Genomic DNA, 19,787 nt, shown 5'->3' on the forward strand with positions numbered 1-19,787 from the left:
CAAGTCCAAGAAGGTTGAGATATATAGAATCCTCAGATCGGCAGCTTTCAGGGGCCAATCATTGCAAGAATAAGTCCTTAATGAGGAGTGAAAAGCGAGCGTTGGATAAAGTAAGGTACTAGTACCTACTTATTCATGATGTATTGAGGCGGTCCCTCGGGCAATCGCGATCAAAGACTGGAGCACAGACCAATCAAGGTTACGTAGGCCTGGCCCATCCGTTGCCCGTACAATCAATCCATCCATGATACTATCGATGCACTTGCGATCTATATAGAATTATCATCCATTGTCTTGCGCATGTTGGTCAAGAGGACGGTGGTATTCTCAAAGGAATTCGCGAATCACGCGATCCATTGATTCACAAATCTCATCCGCGCAAACACCACAATAAATACTACTACTTACACAGATGCGAAACCCAACCTACCACAACCCCTAACCCACACTCGACCACCTTCAAAGCAACAACCCACAACCCACATTAGCCATGCTCCCTACCAAGCCCTCTATCATGTAGATCCTCGCCCACTCGACATGCAAATAAGCCGCAAACCCCAAGACTACAACCAGGCCTACATGCACCGTCCAAAAGACCTGCTGCCTCATCTTGGCCGACCCTGACCCGCTCCTTAAGCTCAGTGCCCACCGAGGCTTCACCGCAGGACGAGTGAACAGTACCACCGACGTGACCGCAACCACGCCCAGGATTCCCCACTGGACGTCGGCGTCGCGGATGCGCTTCAGGAACAAGGTCCCATAGTCCGGGTGGCTAGACTGCAGAAAGAAAGAGTCATAGAGAAGGGCATGACCAACCAGTAGAGGGGCAATGACCAGGCGGCCAAATAGCCGATGATACGCGTTGATGGTGGGTTGAGGGATGGTGGTGAGCATGGAGATAAGAGAAGGGGAGGCCGGTTTGGAGGTGAGATAAAGGGGCGGCGACATCAAGACCTGGAAAGGGAATTGGGAAAGAGCGACATGCCCGAGGGACTTGGTGAGATGAAGATAGTCTAGAATGGTTAGTCAGGACTTGTGTCAACCTTCGTGTCAAACTGCGGTCTAGTTGCTGCTGATCATGGATGATATTCCCACTCGTCGAAAATACTATCCGCGCTGTGACAAATCACAGGCTCAGGAATGGTAATATTCGGGAATGTAGCTCTCAGATGTAGGCATGAATTGGTAACAAGCAAACAGTCATACCTTCACCAGAATTCCAGATACAGAGACTTAACAGCCACGCGAGCCATATCGAGCAAACCAAGTATTGTCGTCGCGTTTCGATCCATCCAGCCAAGGGTGGAGAGTCCAGCCAGGACTTTGCTAGAGGCTTGCGACGGTCGGGCTTGGGAGCCTCGGACCTAGACTGAAACGCCCATATATACAATCGCACCAGAACAATGGCTAGTAGCATTGAGCATTGAGCGTAGAACCCTCGTAGGTCCAAAAGTTCGCGACGCTGTTGTTTTTCTGCATCGGAGAGACTGATAAAGTGCCAGGGCCACGAGAGAGTCATGGTGTCGACAACAAACAATTGCAAAGGAAGACAGTCAACAAAAGAGTGGAATGAAGGGCTGGAAAAACTGGCGGGAATAATGACCACAATCCAGATGCCTCTGGTGCTCTCTAAGGGCGAAGCGTACACGTGGATGTTGGCTGGACAATAAATTGATGCATGCCTCGATTGCGCCATCGGCTTTACGGAATTACACGTGGAATCACATGATATCTAGGACACCGAGCTTGATTACCCCTTTATCATTCGAGTTAATTGTCTGACTCAAACAAAAGAACTCACAATGCGCGATTAGAAAATAAAAAGGTACCGGGATCTGATTTTGCAGGATTATTGATCGTCGACCAAGAAGACTCTACATGGAGAACGCCATCAAAGCATTTCATATCAGCCAGATGCTCCTGACTGTTTCTAAGTTGGACAAAAACTGGAATTCCACCCAAATCAGCGCAAGTGCCGTGATATTATTTCCCACTCACGCGTTCATGATGCTAGCAAGCATGCGCAGGAGGTTGCCTACGGTGAAGTCTGCATGACTTCCTCGTGGCCGCCAGCGGCAGTAGTCGCAAAGTACCGCACATCGACATCATCGTCGCCTTGCAGCTTCTCCAGGCTAGGGAGAATTCTTTGTTGGATGAGTTCCTGACCCCGCGGCGACGGGGTGGCAGTCTGCCCTGCTTTTTCAAGCTCCGTCAAGGTTCCTTCCGCCGGCAAGCGTCGTAAGGTATCAATCAATACAGCGTAAGACTTGGCAACGTTGAAGCGGATGTTCGGGATCTCATCCGACACAAGTCTGTCCAAGATAGGGAGAATAGAGTTCTCAATGATATCCATAGATACAACGGGAGCAAGGGTCTAAGGATAGGTTAGCAACTGGAATCCTGGAGAAAGTAGATAGTTCACATACGGAGATGGCGAAGCATGTGGTCATGCGGTAAAGGTAGTTAGGGTGCTGGCCCATGGCCATGACTTTGGGAATTATGGATCCCTTGGCCCAATCGACTCCGAAAACCTCTGTGAGCTTCCTCAAGTTTGTTGTGGCAGCCTCACGAATGGAGAAGACCGTGTCGCCGAGCCAGCCCATGCAGAGATCGCTAAGTTGCTCATCGAAGAACTTGACGCCCAACTGGCTGGCAAGCAGGGGAATATACTCGATGATAGCCAGTCTGACACGCCATTGCTTGTCTTCCGCCAGCTGTACGATAGCCGGAAGTAGCGATTGAGATAGGAGGTCGATGCCAATGACTAGAATGGTTAGTCAATTGAGCCTGTATCTCACTTGAGCAGAAGCCCGCTCACCTTTGTTGACCAACTCTAGCTTGGAGATGATGTGCAGACGGACATCAGGGAACTCATCCTTGAGCATTTGCAGGAACATGGGGAGGAGATGAGCAGTAGTCCTAGACAGCATCAATGACCATCCGCTCGAATCATAGACAAATAGTTGTACTTACTCCTCCTTGCCAAGAATAGGTGCAAGGCCACTGATCTGAGTTCCTAGTGCTGCGCGGACGTGCTGAGAAGGATCCGACACGAGATCCTCCACACTCGTCATGATCTCATTAAGCAATGTATCACGGTCGATCAGGCTGCAAAATCCTGTTCTGGAGTTAGCCGTCGAGATTGGTAGATGGTGTGACCTCTCATACCTGGAATCTGGCCGGCGATAGCAGTGCGGACTTCAGCTTCCGTATCCTTCAGAAGCTTGACAAAAGAGGGAACCATGTCACGGGTGACAACTTCCTCGTGCACGGCTTTGGCAATCTACATTCCTATGTCAGTCAAAATGCGGCTGACCTCGGTTTTGTAGACCACAAACCTTCTCGTAACGGTCAGCAACCATATATCTGACTCTCCAGCTCTTGTCCTCAAACAGATTTCTCAGAGAAGTGAGAACGACGCCATGGCTGGGCTGTTGCTCCTTGGGGATCTCCTCCGCGATCGAAATAAGCACATCCACGGTGAGTAACCGCACGCTATCCTGTTCATCGGTGGCAAGATGCTGGAACAAGGGTATCATCTCATCAATAACAACTTGGGTGTTCAATTCCTTGATGAATTTGGCGAGATTGTTTCCTGACTGTCTCCTCACCATCGGTGTGTCGTCATGCACAAGGCTTCCATAGTATTGACGGAGGGTCTGCTGTAGTGTGGGCGAAGCCTTCCTGTATGGGACACAGTAGAGGCCAGTTGCGGAGACTTTCGAGGTGAACCAGTCGGCTTTCGACAGGCGCAGAACCATCGGAATGAAATGTTCTTCGATCTGTTTCTCTGACAGCTGCTCTCCGATCTTGTTGAGAGACTCTACGGCCTAATTGTCGAGGTATCAGCATGATTCGACTGAGTCATAGATGACCCTCATGAGTCCGCTTGCAAGTCCCTACCTTTTCTCTGACCAGAGGCTCTTCGATCGCGGCCAGATTCTCGAGGGGAGAAAGAAGTACATGCCCATACTCTGGGCCACCAACGTATTCCGTAAAGTTACCAAGCTCTTCACTCAAGGCGGTCAAGACCTCATCTTCATCCTCAACCGAATCTGTAAATGTAGGGTTAGGCGCATTTATGAACGAGGACAATCTCCAGTGCCTGGGGACTAACCATCGAGGAATGGGATCAGCTCGTCCCGGGTTCTCTCGGGCCCTAGAGCCAAGGCAATGGTGGAGAGGCGGTGAATGGCATTGAGACGGAGAAGGACATCGTCGTGCTGAATTGATTGAGTGTCAGGACCGACAGTGCCCGCACGTGGGAACAATAGCGCAGTCAATAGTGACTATCATACCTTCAACTCGTCAATAAGGACGGCGATAGGGTAGAGCTCGTCATTTTCACCCTGGCCCTCCATCGCGCTTATGATATAAAACTTTTAGGGTAGAGTGTTGAGCGACAACTAGAGAGGTGAGGTTATGACCGATCCACGTCCTCACTCAGGCGATTATCCGACCCGCTTGCACGCGAACAAGTCGAATATTTTCTCGGGAGGGCAAGGTGATTCTAGAAGTGGAGAGCGATCGTAAAAGAGGCCAAGGATTGGTGAGCACCTATGACGGATGGATTAGTGTCGGGTGTTGGGCGGGGGAAGTCTTGGGTGGTGGTATATGGAAAAGGGAGGATGAGAGCAGTGGTGAGGAAGAACCCCGGAGGAGGTTTCGTGGGGTTTGGGCCGCCGCAGGACACTTGAGCAATAATAGCAGTGGTAGCAGCATACCTTGACAATTGCGAGGGGATGCGAAGTCAAAGATAGAAAACTTCTCCAAAAGGATTGGAGAGTCTGGGAGAAGCTCGTATAAGAAAAGTCAGAGATTGACGAAGGAAGAGTGGTAGATTTGTACTGGTTGGATGAAACACAGTCGTTGGTTAGTTAGCTGGAAGGGGAGATTACGAAAGTGACGCTGGGAGGAGGGAGAGGTTCAAGGAAGCATGGGTGGTGTGGCTGGTGAGGCGGGCAAGCAGTGAGAAGAGGAGGAGGAGGGGTGAATTGACCTGTGGCGGTGCACTACGGAACTAAAGTGTGGCTGAATCCTCCGATGGACCGCCGCCTTTGCAAGCGGGCAAGTCAAAAAGACTTTATATGACTCTACAATTATTGACCAGCTCATCCAGTCACGCCTCCACCCGTTACTCTCCGTGTTGAGCCTTGTTTCGCGGCATTCGTCGTGGTCTGATTTTGCACAGTCAATCTCGGTGTATGGGAGGCTGGTCCGAATTCGTCTGAATATCGATAACCTCTTTTCGCTGCGAAGCCCAAACCCCTCATCATGCCCACCATCTCGGTCGACAAGGCCGCCCTCTTCGAGGCGCTCGGACGGGAGTATGCACTTCGCTCCCCCAACCGTGCAATATCAGTCTTTTAGCTGACTCAATTGTCACAGGTATACCACCGAGGAATTCGATGAGCTTTGCTTCGAGTTCGGTAAGTTGACTCAGATCGGCCATCGTGGGGCATTATACTGACTGTTCTAAAATATAGGTGTCGAACTCGACGAAGACGTAAAGAACCCTTATTATCCGATTGCCCAAGCAGAATCTAAACAAGAATACTAGACTACAAACCAGGAGCGCCCGATTGTGAACGGAAAGCAGGAGCCCCCCCAACTCAAGATCGAAATTCCCGCCAACCGGTATGCCTCCAGAACTTCCCTCGAGATGCATATATTGAGATTGTCGCAGGTATGATATGCTGTGCTTTGAGGGCATTGCCCTCATGCTCAACATCTTTTTGGGCCGCCAGCCAGTCCCCAACTACAAGTTGGTTGAGCCCGCCAATGGCCAGCTCGAGACGATCATCGTCAAGGAAGATGTAAGTCGCAACTGGTAGCCTACGTCCTCAGCATCGGGCACTAATCGCATGGAATAGACCATGAAGGTCCGTCCCTTGGTGTCCGGAGCCATTCTCCGCAACATCAAGTTCGACCAAGCGCGCTATGAGTCCTTCATTGCCCTGCAAGATAAGCTCCACCAGAACCTTGCGCGCCAAAGAACGCTGGTGTCCATCGGTACTCACGACCTCGACACCATTCAGGGGCCTTTCACCTATGAGGCGCTACCCCCTAAGGACATCAAGTTCACTCCTCTGAACCAAACGAAGGAAATGGATGGTGAGGAGCTGATGAACTTCTACGAGGTATGACACATGGCACTGCGGACTCACGGAGCGGGGCTTAGTACTCATCCTTTGAACAGAAAGACAAGCACCTTGGCAAGTACCTGCACATTATCCGGGACTCCCCCGTCTACCCCGTCATTTATGACTCCAAGAGGACCGTCTGCTCCCTACCACCAATTATCAACGGTGATCATTCGAAGATCACTCTGGACACCAAGAATGTCCTCATCGAGATCACTGCGCTCGATAAGACGAAAGTGGAGATCGTTAACCGTATGATTGTGACCATGTTCTCTCAGTACTGTTCTGAGCCTTTCACGTAGGTGCCCGCCAAGCAATGCAGAGAACCCATTACTAACATTGCATACAGCATCGAGCCGATCAAGATCGTCTCAGAGCACAACAACGAAACCCGAGTCGTTCCGGACATCAGCCCTCGCAAGGCCGAGGCAGAAGTCTCCTACATCAACCAGTGCTGCGGCCTGGAACTCAAGCCCGAGGAAATCTGCAAGCTCCTGAAGAAGATGGCCTACGATGCCAAGCCCTCAACGACGAACCCCGACATCCTCGATGTCTATATTCCTGCGACCCGAGCGGACGTGCTCCACCAGGCCGATATCATGGAGGATGTGGCCATCGCGTACGGCTTCAACTCCCTGCCCCGGTCCTTCCCCAGCAAGTCCGGCACCATCGCCCAGCCCCTCCCGATCAACAAGCTCACCGACATTGTGCGCGTGGAAGCCGCCATGGCCGGCTGGTCCGAAGTGCTGCCGCTGATTCTGTGTTCGCACGACGAGAACTTCGGCTGGCTCAACCGCAAGGACGACGGCAACACGGCGGTCAAGCTGGCCAATCCCAAGACTCAGGAGTTCCAGGTTGTGCGCACCAGCCTGCTGCCGGGTCTTCTGAAGACCATCCGCGAGAACAAGCACCACGCTGTTCCCATCAAGATCTTCGAGGTCAGCGACGTCGCCTTCAAGGATCTCTCCCTGGAGCGCAAGAGCCGCAACGAGCGCCACTTCGCCGCCGCTTGGTACGGTAAGACCAGTGGTTTCGAGGTCGTCCATGGTCTGCTCGACCGCGTTATGGCCATGCTGAAGAGCGCCTTCATTACCGGCGAGGAGGGACTCGACAACTCCGCCATGTCCGACTCGCAGTACTGGATCGAGGAACTTGATGGTACGTATTACTCCGGGCGTTTGACTCATGAGAAGACGACAACCAAACTAACGCGATTTCCTTTCCCTCAGAACCCACATACTTCCCCGGCCACGCCGCCTCCGTTCACGTGCGCATAGCCGGCAAGGAGCTGGTCATTGGTTCCTTCGGTATCCTCCACCCCACCGTCCTGGAAAACTACGAACTCAAGTACCCTGTCAGCACATTGGAGCTTAACATTGAAGCTTTCCTATGATTCGGGTGAGCATCAGTTGGAAGATGACGTAGAGCTGGGAGATTAGATCTACTGGTTATGCATATGGGAGAGAGAGCTGATATCACGAGATAAGAAATCATTGTTTAGAATGAATACAAAGACCAAAAAGTCAATTCCAAGAAGCACACTGGAGATTATAAAATATACACTTAGGTGCCCAGGTCCTAGAATGTATGTATGGGTGGGTATTTCCCTGACTGAGTTGAATAACAGTCAGTTGGCCCGTCCTAACCGCACCAAAATTTACGCCAAGGCACGAGCCGGGTTACAGGACCTTCGAAGCAAATTAAGCATTTACTAAGCTACTTGGTAGGTGACCTCTAGACAGGTTTATTGTTCACCGCGGGAGGCATACGCAAGTGGGGAACCAAGAATATTGGCTAGAACTCGTTGCGGACATGAATTTCTTTTGACTTGTTCATATATCTTTCCTTGTTCTTCTGTCTTTCCTACCTAGGCCATATCAACTCGGGGGGAAAGTCGTATCGAGAGAGGTAATTAAGGACAGGAGAGGGTATGTTTTAAGAGAGGACTGACGCCCTCCCGGCCTCCCGCTCACCACATGTCTGCAGCAAGGGGAGAGGGAGGGAAACAAACACGCTTCTTTTTATGGAAGAATGGTATAGTCATGTAGTTGTTTATTTGACGTCAGGTAAGAGAGATTTAGGTAGGTCGAACAGGATAACGAAGAAGAGAAGAAAAAGTTTTGAGCTGGGCCTAACAAGAGATTAAAAAAAAGGGAAATGCATTTCTTTTTTTTTCTTTACTCCTGGGAGAACTCAGCAGGGGCGGCGGCACCCTCCTGACCCTCGGCGGCCTGCTGCTCGGCAAGACGCTGCTGCTCAGCGGCCTGCTGGGCGGCAAGGGCCTTGGCACCGTAGTCCTGGCTGACGGGCTGGAGGATGGGCTGCTCCTCCTTGGGCTCAATGATGGTGACGGAATCGGGGAGGGTCTTCTGGGGGCCGGCCTTGCCCTCGGGGTCGGAACCGCGCATGATCTTGACCTTGATACCGAGGACACCCTGGCGGAGGAGGACGTGGCGGGTGGCGCTGTCGATGAACTCCTTGGCGGGCTGACCGGAGTGGATCATGAAACCGTCCTGCGGAGAAGAATGGTGTTAGCTCTCGGGACAGTCTTCCCATGCATACAACCTGCAATCCCTCCTTCAAGCTCGACAAAATGGTCCCGATTGTTTTTCAACGCTCGAAGGTGTTTCCATATGGCGCAACCACTGTCGCATATCCCATCCATCCAAGCGTTGCATCGAGACCATATCCCACGAGCTATTTCGGACCGATTTCAGGCGAAGAAGGAACGTACAGTGAACTTCATGGACTTGGCACGGGCAGCACGGAGCTTTCCGGAAACGACGACCTCGCAACCCTTGGCACCGCTCTCCATGATGAATCTGAGGACACCGTAGCAGGCACGGCGGACGGCAAGACCGTTGAGGAGCTTGTAGCGGAGAGACTCGCACTGAGCGACAGCGGAGAGACCGCGGTTCTGGACCTTGGCGGCATAGAGGGAGACGGAGTTCTCGGGGAACTTGAAGCGCTTCTGGATGAGGGAGGTAAGCTCGCGGATGCGGCGACCCTGCTCACCGAGGACCTCCTGGGTGTGGGTGGCACGGATGACTGCAAATGTAAAGAGCATCCGTTAGCAATCGATCGATTTCCCTTGGTTGATGTTTTCCTTTCGAAAATGTCGATGTTCGGTCGGATTCTCTTCGCGCAACAAAATATATTCCCATGCTCTTTTTGATGATATTTCCATTCAATTGTTGTGCTGCGTTCCACTTTCCCTTCTCAAGGACATTTTTCCTTTCCCATGACCAAATCCCCATCTCAAAAACAAAACAAGGCAAATCAAAATCGGGCGACGTACTGATATCGGTGACGGTGGGAGTGACACGGACTTCGACACCGGAGTATCCCTCCTCAGCCAGCTCGCGCTGGAAGAACTCGTTCAACTCGGCATAGAAGACACCGTCGGCGACGAACTTGCGGCGCTTCGAAATAGCTCCCTGGACAGCAGCCATGTTTGCGTTTCTGGGTGGTGAATTGGCGGAAAGAAACGGCCGAGGACGCGGGTGGTTGAAGGGGGGGTAGTCGTTCGAGGGCGAATTGGTCGGCGGCGGTCAAGTCAGTTTTGAGAAGGTCGGCGATAGTGGGCAGTTTTTGGCTTTAGGGCTTGCTCTTCCCTTTTCGGGCTAGGGCTCAACCTCGCTTGCTACTTTACGGGCACCTTCCCTTTTCGGGTAAGCTTCCCCCCTCCGGGGCCTTGAGGAGCTTAGTCTCCCCGGGATGTTCCAGCCTGAAGATCTAGGCATCCACAGATTAAGGCAGAGAGTCAACTAAGTTACATACACAGTACAACAAAACAGCCACCATTGGACTGGAAGTCTCGCTCTTTTTCTCTTGCTCTATACAGCTGCTACACTTGGGCGCATCTTTACCATCTCGGACTAGATAAGCCACCGTACTCTCCGGCACTATCACTGGCTTAATCCTCTATATCGATGGGTCCTTCTTCAAAACAGCTCTCAATGCCCCAGCGGGGATATCCAGACCCCACATGGATGGTACTCGGCCTGTCTCTTTCTTCCCTTCTGGCCTAATGCACTATCCATCGGACCTTGAAATCGTATCTCAGCCCGCAAAATCAAGACAAAGGAGGTAGCGTCAAAAAAAGCAAGACTAAGGACACAACAATAGCTAAATAACAAACATAACAGGCGCTGGCTTTTGTAGATCGTCCCTCCTGGCCAAAGCTGACAGCGGTGCGTCCATCTTTCCATCATCTGGGAGGCAAAGTGGTATTTCTCCCCCTTCATTGCAGCTCAAGCTCCATACGATTCATGCTTTTCGTATCCCGGGTACTCTCTTTGCTTTTGGGGAAAGCCAAACTCGAGATTCCCGCAGTCACAGCAGCGACACCGCTCGGTGGGGCATTGTCAACGTCTTTGCCAGCGGAGCCAGCGCCAACAGAATGGTTGGCGGTCTCCATCCCGGTCAACACTGGCGAGCGTTGAGCGCTTGGGGCTTCACGGGGCACTGACAGCCCCGACGCAGGGGCCCGAGAGCCGTTCATTTCAGCATCGGTTCTACCAAATGCTTCGCTCCACCACCGTACTTCACTGACCCGTGGGAATACTAGACGTTCCTTTCCACGTTTATGATCGTCAATCTGCGGATCATAGTCAGGATTGAGGAACTGTTCCCTCCGTGCCAGAAAGTAGTCCCAAACACTTCGAGTGCGTCCCTTGGCGTTCCACTCTACCCGTTCCTTCTCACTGTTGAAGAGGAATGTCCCAAATTGGCACGAATATAAGTGGTAAAGTAGCCGCCGCAGGAACCGTTCGTTGAACTCGAACCGGGTGGGATGCTGATAGAGTAATTGATATGTTGCATCTAGGAATTGGTGGAAAACCGGACTGGTTTCCTTCACCTTGGTCACTTCCTTTTCTACCGCTGTTGCTCTCGGCACTGCAGGCTTTTTCACATTCTCTCCATCATAGGACTGCATCTCCCCGTCCGACTCTCCAAGAGAATCACGACTATTGTTGTCCCTGTTGAAGAAACCTTTGGCGCTCAGAAAGGCGTTCTCGATGGCTCTCCCTGCACCTCCAGCCTCGCCGAACGGTCGGTTCGAGTCACCCCCGATCCGTTCATTCTCAATCTGAAACCACTTCTCGCTATTCAAATGGCCAGCTCGATGCCGGAACATGTGTCCGAACGACAGCCAGTCTTTTTCAACCAATACCATGAAGCCTTCCAACGTCCGGAAGTACGGATCCAGGCACAGTTGACTTAGCGCGCTCAACTGACTTGTCCTGTCCCATCCATCTGAACAATGAATCAGGACATGTGAATGCTGAAGCCCAACCTGCCGGGCAATCAAGCCCGCGCCATCCAAAACAGTTGAGATATGTTTCAACCAGTTGCTGCGCGCAAGCTGATCCCTGTTCGGACCCAATGGAGTCACATCCGAGTCCTTGAGGGCATCGATCACTTTGTTAAGAGAATCTCTCATCACGTGGATATTGTCAATGCCGAGATATGCCTTCGTAGCGAACTTGTAGTTGTCCATGTTTTCTGACCCAAGCCCGACAGCCTGCATAGCGAAGGCATTGACAGTGGGACGAGCATCAACAATCAGATTGCGTTGTTGTGCCCCGTAGATATGGGGTTTTCCCTCAGGGTCACCGGCAAATGATGCCAGCATCTCATCTTCGAGTTCTTCGGTATTGGTCATGTCTGCCAGCATTTGACTGCTGGGCTGGTCGCTTGAAGTCGAACTGGAGGATTCTGCCTCTAGGTTCGGCGGAGTGAAATTTGCAAGCGGTCGTTCAGATCGCGAAGTCGAGAATATCGCAGCGAGCAACTTCTCGTCCTGGATGCTTCTGTTCTGCCGAACGCCCACCAGCGGTTGCGAGCTGCGTGTGATGGAGCAATTGTTCACGGGGTGCAAGTACGTGAGAGCGGGTACTCTTGCTCTGGACCGATATTTGCCAGCATGGTTGAGCGTAATATCCGAAATGGTAGTCGGCACCGGAATGAGAGCAGGATAAGTCGCAGAAAACTGAGATGTGATGGTTAACAGGGTGGTGCAAATCCTTCAAGATCTACTGGGCGTAATTACCCCATAGTCAGCATTCAGCTGAGATATCCGCCAGCCAGAGCCATCCTGGTCCACGCCCTGCCGGGCCCATTCCCTCTGGGCGTCATATAATTCCCAACCATTGAACTTCTGCTCGGGGGGCGGCGGCTGGTAAGTGAAAGCATACAGCTTGTCGATCCGTCCAACCTTGCAGGTCCAGCACTTGATCGTTTCGTACACATCTCGCGCCTTGCTCTCGCTCGTGAAGTAGAAGCAGACAAAGGTGAAATCCCGACACCGTAACCGAATCGAAGACGGCTGGCGGGCTGCGGCGGGAGTGGGGCGATAAGTACAAAAGGAGACGATCGGATATGTGATCCAGAGCTCCTTTGACCGGACGGTCGTGTTGGGAGGTTGGACTTTGTCGGTCGAGGGAGGAATGTAGGAGAAGATTATATGATGAGGGGTAAGATGGAGTGTGCCGACGACCTGTTCACCGCGACGCGCCAAGGTCACATCTTCAACCTGAAGAGATTTGACACAGAATCGTCAGTTCGTCTTTCATCACTTCCTCTTCACTGTAATGGGCCAACCTTAGCAACTCGTGTTCTCTCCATGCCTTGGCTGTTACTGTCTCCGCATAAGCTTCATGGCGGGGGGTGTTAAGTGCAACAGTTGAGGTTGGCAGTGCGCCGGCACGGTCGGTAAGTATGACGATAAGGCTTAAGAGCACAATGAAGGACGATAGATACAAAGCTATACTTCAAGACGAGGAAAGGAGACACAAGTACAAAGCCACAGATGATTCAAGGCAAAGTCTGGAAGGGAATGTTAAGCAAACTTACTTTAACAAACTCGGAGGGCGGGAAGGAAGACGGGATTAGTTTCAATAGGTTGTGATATCACCGAAATGTTTGGCACAAGTCCTATTTACTTACCTAATTCACGTACTATTAACTTAGTTTTACTATGTATACAGATAGATTTTAATATTTCCTTTATAAGTCTAGGAATTAATTCACTATAACATTAAAATATCAATAGCCGTGCTTGCACGTCATGACATTACGCTTTAACTAAGCAAGCTGCTCAACGAGTGAAGCACACATGGGAAGTTACTAAGTTGATGCCCGAGCCAGGACCCAGATCATGTGATCAGCTGATGCTATAGAACAACCAGTACAATAGCCCAGGGACCTTACCTATTGGAATCACACACATCATGACTTGTGAAGGAGAAAGCTGCGAACGCACACAGTTCATAGTCCCCAGTTCTCCCGGTTTGTTGTCAGAGAATCATCTTTTATGGGATGGTTTGCCATCACCAAATGAAGTGCGAGCACGCGCTAAGGCGCAGCATGTCCTTGGAGTATCCCCAGACCCAAGGAGAGTCGACCGATGGATGTCTCATGTGTTAGATCATACCCTGTTCATTTTGATGAGGTATGCCTCTTGGTAAGGGAAGAATCTTTGTTGAAATATTCGAAGCTGAGTTCCCATATCATACCGTCCGTCATCTCCTTTAGGCGATGTTCCTCAACTCGAAGGCTATTAGTGGCGCACAGAGGGAGATGAGAAATACATTTACTTGAGTATGTGAACGAAACATCTCTTAAGCAAACATGGTCAATCATGACAGATGAAGATGAACCAGCAGCATCTGTCACGAACTCTGGACAATTTCTCAGCACCTACGCTGGCTGGAAACAGGACCCAGAAGGTCAGCAAGGGTTACTCTCTCTCTAGAGGACGCTCCGAGAGGAATTTGGGCCCACTCAGCTGCTGCTCAGGACACGCACTTTTCTGCTCATCCCACGCTCCAGGCCGCCTAGTGAGCAAAAAGCGGCGTCAAGTCCTACTCGAAGCGGACAAGGAGATTGACTCGAGTTGAATGACGCAGGGATCCCGTGCAATACTACGGAGTATTTATAGTACTTTAGGAATAATCTCGGGATATCATGGTATTACGCTTTCCAAGCATCACACATCAGGTATCATAGTCGTACATCAAAGTTTCCACCTGTACAAGCTAGCGCCAAGCTAAATGACCGCTCAAGCTGAGAAGAACAATTAGACATATGTACTAGGCCGACTGTGCCCAAAGCCATTAGTCAACCCATTACCTCCCAATAAGCCCGAACCTTCCTCAATATGCGGCCCCGAAATATGTCCATTGGCCTGCGGCAGTTCAAACGCTGGTTGTGTCTTAGGCTCCTGGTCGATATGCATCTTGAGTAACTGGATGTCCAGTCCGTGAAGGTGCGGAATATGAGGGACGAGATCCATGAAATCGGAAAGCTATCGTGGTCAGCGACGTGCAGCCCAACAAGATTCATGGCGCCAGCTTACCTTAAGCCAAAATACATGTTCCATGTCGAAGTACTTGGGCCGTGCTTCACTATCTCGTTGCATGATCTGTCCGAACGACGAGCTGAGGAACTCCGTCTCATCTGCTTGGACAAGCATCCTTCGCGTGACCCGCCAGAGATTCGTCCGCTGGGTAGGAGTTGCAATGCGCTTCTCCCAGCTGGCATACTGTGATAATTGAAGATCGTTCGTCGCCAGCAAGGGTGCAACCAGATAGTTCGGGATCCATCGATCCTCGGCCACATCCGATGCGCAAGATGGGTCCAGCTGTCTTGTCTCGGCGGTCACAACGGGCATGAACTTCCGCAGCCATGCATGGCTTTTCGCTTGCGGGTCATTAGACCCAACCAAATTGGCTGCGACTCGTAATCGACTTGGCAAAGCTTCTCGTCGACGCTGTTCTTGCTCTTCCTGCTCCTTGCGTAGTTTGGCCAGCCGTTGACGTTCCTGTTCAAGTCGCTTCAGCCGTTCTTCTTCGGCTTGCTTTAACCGCCTCTCCTCTGCCTCATGCCGCTTCCGCTCCTCCTCTGCGGCCTTTTCTGCGGCGGCTTTCTCCTCGGCAAGGCGGGCCTCCCGCGCTGCACGTTCCTGCTCCTCTTTCTCCAGGCGGGCTCTTTCAGCTTCCGCGGCTAGACGTGCTTCTTCCTCTTCGCGAGCTTGCTTCTCTTGCTGCGCTTGCTTTTCTTGCTGCGCTTGCTTCTCTCGAAGGGCTGTCGCCTCCGCCTCAGCTTGTGTGAGACTAGACGAATCATCCATGGGAATATCTACCAGTTCATGAGCTTCAAGTTTCTCCTGCTCCACCTTGAAATTTTTGCGTTCGCCAGGTTTGGCAGAGAGATCTCGTTCCCGCGATTGATCTCGCCGAGCTTGTGGTGCCAAATGGCTATCGTCTTTGCGACGAGGGACCTTCAGATCCTCCGCAGCTGGGTGACTTCTCTTGGGATTCCCGTTGGTGATGTTGGGCGTTCCGTCTTCCGATAGGACTCGTCGCTTCTTCTTCAGAACTTCACGGGGGTTCCGATCAGCCTCAGAATCGCGAGACCTAGGACGATCGGGGCTGACGCTGCTACGCCCACGCTTCAAGGGCGGTGGTCCAGACTTATTTGTGGTGGATTCAGGATGATCAGGGCGTGCTTTGGGAGCTTCTTCCTGGCCAGACATAGAATCTGAGGAGGGAATGCTAGGCCTCCTACGATCGCGATCGGGCGGACGCCCTGCGATCAACCGCCTCCTCTTGGGAGGCTCCTCCCCTCGGCTAAATTCTCCGTCCCTCGTCGGCGGCCCCTTGGGCCTAGATATGTCAGAACGAGGACCGTCGTGATCAGACGTGGTAACATGTCCGACTTTGGGACGATGAATACCCGGTTTCTCTTTTGCATGCACCATCCCTTCTCTCTTGCGTTCTTTAGGCGGCGCATCCTTCGAAGAGTCCCGACGACCTGGGCTCTGAACCTGCTTCCGAGGCCTGCCCACTGGAGAGGGCGACTCTTTCCGTCCCGAACGCTTCACTTCTCGGTCTTTATCACGTGCCCTTCTTGGAGAGGAGATGTCGGACTTCCGCTGTTTCCTGTTCCGGACATAATTGTCGTATGCATCGCGAAGAAGATCATATTCTTCCTCCCAGTTGTCCGCTCTGCGTTCTCGACAAAGCTCAAAATAAGTCCGATCCTTATATAGTCGTCTCGTGGGATTGAAGCTAGGTTGGTCCAGAAGAAGCTTAATCACAGGCAAATTTCCTCGTCCGATGGCGGCCAGCATAGGCGTGTTGTATCCAGGCTTGTGAGAGCCACCCTGGACTGGATCTGGGTCTGGATCTGCGTCCCCCATGCCCAATAGCAGAGACAAAACTTCGTCGTGGCCGCCCTTGGCTGCTGCGATCATTGACTCCGCATCTGCTCGTTGACCGACATTCAGGATGTTAGCGACTCCCGCGATATCACCCTTGGCAGCAAAGGCTTGTAGGTTCTCTGGTGTAGCTTTTGTCCACAGTAAATCATTCCGAGTGGCCTCGCTTCTAACACTCTTGCGTTTGTTGGTGCTAGCGAAGTAAGGTGGGCTGCGTTGTCCGTTGACAGGTGGTGAGTCTCGCGGGCTGGCCACGGTGACTCTCCGCGAAGACGTCTCCCTGGTGCCAGATCCAGTCTGTTCTTCGGAGCGACGGCTGGGGCGCGGATGCGCTTTGGCTTCCTCCAATACACGGCGAATTTCATCGGAATCTTCTGAGTCCGACGGAATGAGATCGCTCGGCTCATCGCCTTCGGCATTGACAGAGCGCGGATTTGCACCAGCCTCGAGTAGCAACTTGACGACGTCGAGATGGCCGTTTTCAACGGCATCGATCAACGGGGTATCTCGATCGATATTTCTAGTCTCGACCTCGCAGCCAGCTTCGAGAAGAAATTTCACAATAGATGCACACCCTTCCAATGCGGCGATCTGGAGCGGCGTGTTGCCGGCATTGTCCGCCACATTGAGATCCTCTGGCCGTTCTGCATGCCGAGCGATTGCCGCTTCAAGCTCCTGTGCAGCACATGCGCGAGCAAGACGCGTGCGCCCATTCTGATCTCGTTGCTTCTTGTGGCCAGATGGTCTGGCAGGAGAGGCGGACGCCCCGTCGACCGAAGCCACCTTCCGGATGTGAGCACTGGGCATAGGAGATCCGCTAGTAGACGAAGACACCGACTGCCGGTCTTCAGAACTCTGCCTCTGTACGCCGGGGAGAAGTGGGGTAGGAGCTTTCCGTTTGCGCTGCAGCTCACTACCCAGCTGGTGACCAGAAGCCGTTCTCTTGTGCGAGCGAACAGGCGATACAGAGCGGTCAATCGATGCAGGTCGAGGCAACAACACGCCATTCAATTCCTGTCGTTCTTGGTCCCGGCGAGGAGCCGGGACATGCGGGCGGACAATCCGACGAACAATCCCCTCTCCATCGACCTCAGTGAAGGTGTCAATAATTTCTCGTCGGTCCCGGTCGCGGCGAGAATTTGGATTGACTGGGCGGGCAGTCCGACGGACATTGCCTTCTCCATCGACACTCTCACTAAAGCTGCGTTTTCTGGACACCCTAGGAACGGAAGATGCAGGGTGTGATGACTCAAGTCGAATTGGGACACATTGACCCTCGTCAGTTTTTTCGACCTTCACACGGGGTGGGGACCCGTTCCGACGAAGGGGACTCAATGGGCGCACATGATGGTCGCGTTCACCGACAGTGTCACCATCCGCTAGCTTCCTTTTTCTGACCTGCAGATCGTTGGGAGGGAGGTCGCTTTCTGCAGCATCAACATGGTCGTTTCCATCATCACGTCGTTTCGGTTCATGTTTTATGTACTTCCGTCTTTTCTCAGGCGATAAAGATTCACGGCCCGACTGAATTATGGTTTCTGCCTCCGAGTCAGCCTTGGGGCTAGCGGGCCCATCGCTGTCCCCGACAGCAAGGTCTACCTCTTTGATCGGACGATATTCCCTTTGAGGCACTGGTGAGAGTGGTCTCTTGGAAGATAAAGGACCCGAGGTAGACTGGTGGTTCACCTTGGCAGCGAGGCCGTTTTGTCCGGCATCCAGGGAAGCTGGCAGGGAAGAGACAGCCTCGACATCACTCATAGCGGTAGCACTCGATTTCTGGGGGTTCTGCTCGTCATCTTCGGGGGCCGTGGCGGACAGGTGGACCCGTGGTCAATTACACCAGCAGTTGCGCGCGAAAGCTGGTGCTCGACCACGCTTGATGGAGACTCGGTAGGTTTTGAAGCTCTCTGGAGAATCAGAAATGGCCGTGAACGAAGCAAGAGCGTAGGCGAACGGCGAGGTGGATTGAGAAGATCGATAAGAGAGAACAGGACGGTACGAAGGCGAGGTAGTGGTGACAGGTGTACGAAGTGAGAAGAGCGAGGCGACAGGACGTTAACGAGGAGGGGTTAATACGGTCGGCGAAGGAGAAAGAAAGTCTGGTCGAGAATAAAGAAGGAAATGAAGGGAGGAGTGAGCGAGGTAAGGCGAATCGAGGGAAGTGAAAGTAATTTAGGAGAGGGGGGGGGGGAGAGGGGAGTTGTTGTGTGGGCAGAAGATGAAGGAAGAGAAAGGATTAATTGGGAGGAGAGTTGTTAAGAAGAGGGAGAAGTTGGAGCGGGCGAAGTTCGCTCTGGGGGTGGGAGGGTAATTACGCAGGTAAATGAGTTACTGGTAAGAAAGACAAGTTCGCCGTCGAGAAGCAGTTTAGCTGGTCATTAGCGGGTTGGGCTAGTCAGTGAGTGGTTACGACTAGCTGAGAATCAATCAATCCCTTTCAGAGGTCACCAGTAATCCAAGAATCCAAGAATCTGATTCATTACATGATAAGATCAAGAGCGAAATGAGACTGGTTTAATCTAAAGTGGATGCGATGGTCAATCGTGAAGACGACGACGACGGTGATGATGTTGATACTGTCGATGATGATGTTGATTGCAGGCGGTGGTATTATTGACTCATTATGCACTGGGGCAATCACCAGCCTTGACCGAGGATTACCGATTATCAGTGCAGTTCGTCAGTCTCGCCCCAGGTGCTTTCGCCATTTGGCCACCTGCGTTGGCAGCATTTTGGGGGATGTGGGAGTGAAAGGGAGTAGCACTCCGTATTGTTGAATTGATCTGGTTACGAAGAGTACTGCGTATGGAATGAATGAACCGAATCAAAAATGAATTGGTCAAGGAGAGAAAGAGGTCACGATCCTCCTACTTCTACTGAATCTCACCGGGGCGTCCCAGTGCAGCAGAAGCCTGGAAGCCGAGTTACCATCATGGTTACGGTATGGACCATACGGAGCAAAGGCAAAAGGGAGGAGAGTTGCAGTACCGGATTACCGTAAGACTGTAGTGGGTAAGTTGAGGTAACATCAAGTTCTATCGAAACCTCCAACCGGACGAGTCCAACTGCAGCCGCAACATCCAATTTTTCCATCTTCATACATTTTATCGACTATCAAGTTGAACCAAGCCTGCGAGAAAGGCCCAAGGAAGAGCGGGGGGAGAGGAGGGGAGGGGAAGAAGGAGAAGGGAAGAGGGGGGGCAGGGGGGGGCGGTCAAAGAAGCGCACACGCACAGAGAGAGCGAGAGAGAGAGAGGACGACGACGAACAAGCCGGCAGGCAGATGCAGTGGTGGCGGATTGGTCTGATTAACGTCTGCCTTCTGCTGCTGAGGGCTGCAGCTGCTGCGGCTTGCTTTTCTTCTCTGTTTTTTTCTTTTTTTTTTTTTAGGGTCTCTTTTGGTCCTTGTCTGTTTTCTT

The 19,787-nt window shown here is 52.1% G+C and overlaps 7 protein-coding genes across 7 annotated transcripts; 2 read left to right on the forward strand and 5 right to left on the reverse strand.

The window, feature by feature from the left end:
- Positions 1-293: 293 nt before the first annotated feature.
- On the reverse strand, positions 294-1,653 carry BP01DRAFT_345210 (putative metalloreductase Fre8). Its single transcript, XM_025573587.1, has 2 exons — positions 1,207-1,653; positions 294-1,013 (listed from the first exon to the last, which is right to left on the reverse strand). The coding sequence occupies exons 1-2, from the start codon at positions 1,517-1,519 to the stop codon at positions 460-462; spliced, it is 867 nt and encodes a 288-aa protein (XP_025429229.1). The 5' UTR covers positions 1,520-1,653; the 3' UTR covers positions 294-459.
- Positions 1,654-1,755: 102 nt separating this feature from the next.
- On the reverse strand, positions 1,756-4,628 carry BP01DRAFT_358771 (protein phosphatase 2A structural subunit TPD3). Its single transcript, XM_025575510.1, has 9 exons — positions 4,299-4,628; positions 4,118-4,223; positions 3,904-4,055; positions 3,339-3,830; positions 3,169-3,283; positions 2,974-3,118; positions 2,819-2,919; positions 2,427-2,764; positions 1,756-2,374 (listed from the first exon to the last, which is right to left on the reverse strand). The coding sequence occupies exons 1-9, from the start codon at positions 4,359-4,361 to the stop codon at positions 2,036-2,038; spliced, it is 1,851 nt and encodes a 616-aa protein (XP_025429230.1). The 5' UTR covers positions 4,362-4,628; the 3' UTR covers positions 1,756-2,035.
- A 478-nt stretch (positions 4,629-5,106) lies between these two features.
- BP01DRAFT_323796 (phenylalanine--tRNA ligase subunit beta) lies at positions 5,107-7,677 on the forward strand. Its single transcript, XM_025572805.1, has 9 exons — positions 5,107-5,327; positions 5,389-5,429; positions 5,487-5,506; positions 5,561-5,637; positions 5,687-5,816; positions 5,874-6,140; positions 6,200-6,441; positions 6,493-7,301; positions 7,373-7,677. Exons 1-9 carry the CDS (start codon positions 5,275-5,277, stop codon positions 7,534-7,536), a joined length of 1,803 nt encoding a protein of 600 aa, XP_025429231.1. The 5' UTR covers positions 5,107-5,274; the 3' UTR covers positions 7,537-7,677.
- Positions 7,678-7,936: 259 nt separating this feature from the next.
- Positions 7,937-9,632, reverse strand: BP01DRAFT_358773 (40S ribosomal protein uS3). Its single transcript, XM_025575511.1, has 3 exons — positions 9,442-9,632; positions 8,878-9,191; positions 7,937-8,656 (listed from the first exon to the last, which is right to left on the reverse strand). The coding sequence occupies exons 1-3, from the start codon at positions 9,593-9,595 to the stop codon at positions 8,321-8,323; spliced, it is 804 nt and encodes a 267-aa protein (XP_025429232.1). The 5' UTR covers positions 9,596-9,632; the 3' UTR covers positions 7,937-8,320.
- A 331-nt stretch (positions 9,633-9,963) lies between these two features.
- BP01DRAFT_358776 (phosphatidylinositol-3-phosphatase YMR1) lies at positions 9,964-13,011 on the reverse strand. Its single transcript, XM_025575512.1, has 3 exons — positions 12,750-13,011; positions 12,199-12,681; positions 9,964-12,138 (listed from the first exon to the last, which is right to left on the reverse strand). Exons 1-3 carry the CDS (start codon positions 12,771-12,773, stop codon positions 10,387-10,389), a joined length of 2,259 nt encoding a protein of 752 aa, XP_025429233.1. The 5' UTR covers positions 12,774-13,011; the 3' UTR covers positions 9,964-10,386.
- A 1,092-nt stretch (positions 13,012-14,103) lies between these two features.
- On the reverse strand, positions 14,104-18,566 carry BP01DRAFT_358777 (putative histone deacetylase complex subunit (Hos4)). The gene is made up of 2 exons (XM_025575513.1): positions 14,506-18,566; positions 14,104-14,454 (listed from the first exon to the last, which is right to left on the reverse strand). Exons 1-2 carry the CDS (start codon positions 18,124-18,126, stop codon positions 14,227-14,229), a joined length of 3,849 nt encoding a protein of 1,282 aa, XP_025429234.1. The 5' UTR covers positions 18,127-18,566; the 3' UTR covers positions 14,104-14,226.
- Positions 18,567-18,722: 156 nt separating this feature from the next.
- Positions 18,723-19,205, forward strand: BP01DRAFT_106436 (uncharacterized protein). The gene has a single exon (XM_025570285.1). The coding sequence runs from the start codon at positions 18,897-18,899 to the stop codon at positions 19,143-19,145; it is 249 nt and encodes an 82-aa protein (XP_025429235.1). The 5' UTR covers positions 18,723-18,896; the 3' UTR covers positions 19,146-19,205.
- Positions 19,206-19,787: the final 582 nt, after the last annotated feature.

The sequence above is a fragment of the Aspergillus saccharolyticus genome (assembly GCF_003184585.1).
Source record: "Aspergillus saccharolyticus JOP 1030-1 unplaced genomic scaffold BP01scaffold_28, whole genome shotgun sequence".
Lineage (NCBI taxonomy): Eukaryota > Fungi > Ascomycota > Eurotiomycetes > Eurotiales > Aspergillaceae > Aspergillus > Aspergillus saccharolyticus.